At 47.6% G+C, this 5234-nt stretch overlaps 1 protein-coding gene across 1 annotated transcript; it reads right to left on the minus strand.

The window, feature by feature from the left end:
* Positions 1-556: 556 nt before the first annotated feature.
* On the minus strand, positions 557-5203 carry LOC104533566 (transmembrane protein 120B; the record flags this gene model as incomplete). Its single annotated transcript, XM_010187679.1, has 7 exons — positions 557-670; positions 1555-1623; positions 1798-1862; positions 2267-2359; positions 2601-2662; positions 3580-3645; positions 5106-5203. Coding segments are annotated over 7 exons (567 nt in total), but the record flags the coding sequence as incomplete, so codon positions are not given.
* Between the last annotated feature and the right edge of the window lie 31 nt (positions 5204-5234).

Here is a 5234-nt window from a genome sequence, read left to right on the forward strand (position 1 = left end):
TTTAAAAGAGGATTTATCTTCTTTAAATAGCTTTTTAAAAGTGTATATAGCAGCAGTATGGTACAAAGATGGACTTTTTTGTTTTTCACAGTACGCACAGGTTAGTATTGCCACCGAAAATATGCCTTAAACAAATGCCTTGGAAAAACAGCATTCGGTCTGTATTACTGATCAGCCTGGAGTGTTCATAAACCTTTGCAAATCCAGTACCCAGAATTTAAATAATAAAACTGGAAAGTGTTAAATACCATTCCAGAACTGGAATTACAGTAGATTCCACATTCTCCCAGTGCTGGCACTTTGCCGGGCAGGTGCATGCTGTTCTATATACAGAAGAAAAAACCCAAAGCAAACATGTTTTGTATTAAATATAGATAAATAGCAGGACTGCAGCCTGAGAGCCATGCTTGCATTAATACTGAGTCTGTCCGTATCCTTCAGCGACCACGGGGACGGACAAGTCCTCCTGGGCCCGTCCAGGACATCGCTGGGTTTACAGCAGAACCTGTCCCAAACCCAGCACCTGCAGAGGGACGGCAGCGATAGCGACAGGGGGTCACAGCTTCTTCATTTTGTCTTTGTTTTTCTGGAGTTTAGTGTGCACCACCTTGAGCGTAGTGAGGAAGTTCCCGAGGAAGAGCAGCAGAAACGTGAACGCCAACACAAAGACCTGAGAGGGGAGAAAGAGGCGAGAGTTGAGGGTGTTGCTTGGGTCACATTTAAGTGGGTTCTGATGGGGTTTGGTTGGCAAGTGTAGGGACACGTGAGGAGATCATAAATACACATCCACACATCCAGCTGCGCAAGTTAATGAGAACTGTGGTTTTATCATTGTTTCAGTAACATTTACTACTTTTTAATACTAAAATGTGGATTACACTCAACGTAAGTGGACTCTATCAGACATTAAATCAAATCATTAAGCCCACTCTCCTGGGTTAACGTTGTGCTACAAGCACTGCACTGAACAGCCGTGCCACAGGCGTGCGGGAATGCCCTGCTCCTGTGGAAGCTGTGCCCCTGTGTTACACCAGAGAATGAAACAAGCACACCAGCTACAGCAAGATCTGGACAAAATACAGGCCATCAGATCGTCTGCACCACTGGGAATGGACAGACATGTTTGATGGGTGACAGCAACTGAAAAAACAAGGGGAAGGATCTCTAAATGTGGGGCAATATAGTGGGTAGTATGTTTTTAAAGTGATTCACTGCCATTATTTTTTTCCATGGTGTTTTTATATGTGTAAGTCATGAACCAGCTATGAAGAGACACCAGCAGCTCAGCAGCCATTGCTGTTAAATGCCCGTATACACAAACACCACAGAGTAGTATTTACCTGCAGGTATTGTCTTCCACTCCACCCTCTGCCTTTCAGCCTGTGTAGTCACCCATGGGTGCAAGTTTCCCTAATTTTATTTTGAGTCCTTTTGTACAGGCTCTGTGCCACATCACCTCCAGATATTTAAATGGGGTCAGATGCCAAAATATCTAAGGTTGTGGTTAAACACCCCCTCTCCCCCTGCTCCATGCTTTTTCTGAGCAGCACCCACCTGCCATTCTTTGCACTCCTTATGCCTTGACAATCCAAAAAGCGTGATTGCATTATATAGCTGCCAGAACTAAAGAGAGAAAAAAAAGCAATTTAATTACTAGCAAAAAAACCCAAACCTCAGAAACATTCGCTACAGACACCTGTGATTTAAAGCACCTTTTTACCTCATTTAAAGCCACCGCAGTGGCAGACCCTCCCAGGCCCCGCGCCGCAGGGGTAAGAAGGGGTATGCCCAACTTACGTGCCCAAAGAAGAGGAAGGGAAGGAGAAACGTCAGCCCCCGCCACATCCAGGACTGAAATCCCTCTGGAAAAGGTGAACAGCAGGGGCAGAGTGAGCACAGGGGAGCCAGAACCAGAGCTGCAGCCCTCCCCAACCAAGCCACCCCATAAGGGTATTCCTGTCCTGCTTCACAATAACCAACAGACTGAAAACACAGACTTGAAGGTGGTGCAGTAGGAGGAAGATGAAGACGGGGATGACCAAAACCTCCCCCTTAACCCTCTCAAGAGCTGAGAGGGGTCAGAGCCCTCTGCTCTCACTCACAGGACCTGAGGACGAGATGCAAACCTCGCTCCCCTCCTGCTGTGGGACACGGGCAGCAGGGCAGGGGTGCAGCTCTGCACAGGTCACTCGGGGACAGCCACCCAGCCCTCTCACTGCATTTAAAACCTCTGCAAAAACTTGAAAAGTACTGCAGGAAACCTCACCTACTGTGAGGTCCAAGTGGTTTCTCTCCCCCAAAGCACGGAGTCTATAAAGGCAGCCCCTTTGATAATAATACTGTAGGAACTGAACACAACCTGGAGGAGGAGAGAGAACACGTCATGAGAAGTAACATTATCATCAGAAGCATGATAAACTATTTTAGTAATTTTTAATCCAATAGCGTTTGTTTATACTTGTACACTGCATATTTGTGTGGTATCTTGATAGTCCTGCAGTTTAATACTCCAGTATTTACCAAGCAGAAGTGTTTTCTTCTAAGCACGTAAAATACAAAACGATTTTATCCCATGAATTAGCAAGGTAAAAGATACTCACTCTGAAATATTGAAAACGCTAAAAATTGACTGCGAAACATTTGATACATGAGTCCATCTGGCCTGAAAGCAAAACACAAAGGAGGTCAATCTGATAAAAACCATAGGACACAGCACCCTTCCCCTTCACCACAAGCTGGACCCCATTAGCAATGAAGCGAGCAGCTGGGACCCAGCCCATCAGGAGCCCAGAGGGGGTCCTGCAGCTGCACACCACAGCTCTGGTGTGCAGGAAATGCTCTCAGTGACCAGGTTCCCCTCTCCAACACATACAAATGCTGCACCCTCCTATTCATCTGCTTATTGCAGTATTTTCTAGGCAAAGCCATTCAGCAGTGTCTGCATCAAGAACCCAAGCAGTGGCTCAGGGGGTGGTTGTGCTCCTCATCCACAGGACAGACAGGAACAGGGACCCTCTGCTCCAGCCACTCTGTCTTCCCCGTACAGATTCAGGAGCAGAAATGTTTGTTGTTTTAAACCAATTTTTAATTATTAACTAATCAGTTCATGCCAAAATCGAGATGGCTGGCACAGGGGCCATACGCTGTGTTGTTTTACCAGCACCACCATGCATAGGAAGGTAACTTGCATTTTTTGCTTTATACTTGGTTAGTAATCTGGGTTCAAAGGCAGCAAACAGATTGATTTTATGGGGTCCTCCCTCTAAAGCAAAGTGCTGCTCGTTTGCTTCGTTACACAGACAGGAATCAGGACACTTGCAGAGATTTTGCTCCCATCAGCGTTAACTACGGCTTAGGGTCTGGGTTTCTTTCCTTTTTTTTTAAGTCAGCAATGTAAATACAGTCACAGTGTTGTATTTATCATTGGAAACATCTGTAACATCAGACAAACATTCAGTCTGATGCTTCGCCACGCGCCCGCGCTGCCACAGCTTTGTGGTCACGCTGGATTTAAAGGCTCAGATGATGCAGACACCGTGAAACAGGCTTGAGGCACCTCGAGCACGCGAGAGCACTCACCACGTTAACATCACCCCAGACAGGAACGTGGAGACGTAGTGATGAGACACCCACCAGCCTTTGATCCTGAACAGGGGAAAAACGTGGCAGTTAGAGGAGAAACATGGATTTGAGCATTGAAGGTCTGGCTTTAAAGACAAAAACTGATCCTGACTTGGGGAGGGCTGGGGGACAGGGAACAAAAGATGGCCCAGCGCAAGTCAAAAGGGGGCTGTAGAACACTGTCCCAGCAATATGGCTTAAGTTGGGGGCATGACTGCTGCAGGGAGGCTCAGGACCGGGGCACACCTCCCGTGCTCCCATGAGCTCTCCAGCACAGCGAGCAGCAGCACAAGCTACCGCAGTGACTAATGATGCACAGGTTTCAGCCTACACACCCTTTTCTTTTCCATGCCACACAAATAAGTGACGTTTCCAAGTCCTTCCTATGAGGTTGGCTGTTACTTTCAGACACAAATGCTGCAGAAAGCTCAGAAAAATCACAGCAGAGTGAGCAAAGGCTGTAGCAAGGCTGAATCAAGACACGAAGGGCTGCCCTCAGGACAGTGCTGCTTTGGAAACTAAGCCAATATGATGGCTTAATTATGGGTGTCTCCAACCAAAGGCGTGCAGCCTCCAACACAAGACGCAGCTTGTCACAGCCACTGTGCTGTGGATGCAGCGAGCACAGGTTCAGAGGTTTCTCCGTTGACCTCAGGCAAACAGCTTTACATCCCAGTGCTTTGGTTCTTCTGCTTCATCTGTGGCTCCGCAGCGATCCCCACTTCCCCAGAAAGCACCCCAAAACAAGACATCCTGCCCACAGCAGCCCTGGGGACAGCCATGCCCACAGCAGAGACTGCTGCCTGTGGCCAGTGCTGGGAACTGCATCCTCAAGCAGCTCCCAGGAATCACCCATTTTATTGCTAAAATCTAGCACCAGACTCCAAGTTACACAAGTGCAAACTCCAGCAGCTTCTCAAAACAGCCCTAAGGGAGATGCTCCAGGAGCGAGTCACCAGCAGGACCTCACCACCAATACCCTGCAAAGGTCCCATGAAGAAACGAGGGCTTGCAGTAAGGATCATCTTTCAGTTAGCTTTGCCCAGGGTTTTACTTGTGTTCCCAGCTCTGGGAACAATGATCTCCAAATCACCCACTTTCCCTTGACACAACCGTCACACACTTCAGGAGCCACAGCAGTGCCACCCGCAGGGCACAGAGCCAGTACCTCGGGTCGGTCCTTTCACCAAACACACACCCTTATACTCCAGAACACATCTACAACTAACCCATAGCTACCCAAAACATCCAACCAAGATCTTCGGGACCTTTAGGAACTGCACCTTCTCCTCTCTTTTCAAACCTCAGGTGGCCACATCTGCCCTTGAAAGCACCTCAGGAGGGGAATGGAGCCAGCAGACTCTGCAGAGATGCATCAGCATCCTGGATTTGCTGGGCTTCAGCACCAAGCTGAATCCCCTTTTGTTGCTGTTTTCTTTAAGGACATTTCATGCTTTAAATAGTTTTTGCAGGTGGCACGGTACCTTGATCCATTGCTAATGAGAATGCTTTCCCTTATCGTCAGCGTGCAGTAATACCACACTAACAGAAAGTTAAACACTTCATCTGTCACCCTGTTAAAAAGAAAAAACACACCGTAATAATAATAATAA

Source organism: Mesitornis unicolor, unplaced genomic scaffold (assembly GCF_000695765.1).
Source record: "Mesitornis unicolor isolate BGI_N332 unplaced genomic scaffold, ASM69576v1 scaffold3217, whole genome shotgun sequence".
NCBI classification, from domain to species: domain Eukaryota; kingdom Metazoa; phylum Chordata; class Aves; order Mesitornithiformes; family Mesitornithidae; genus Mesitornis; species Mesitornis unicolor.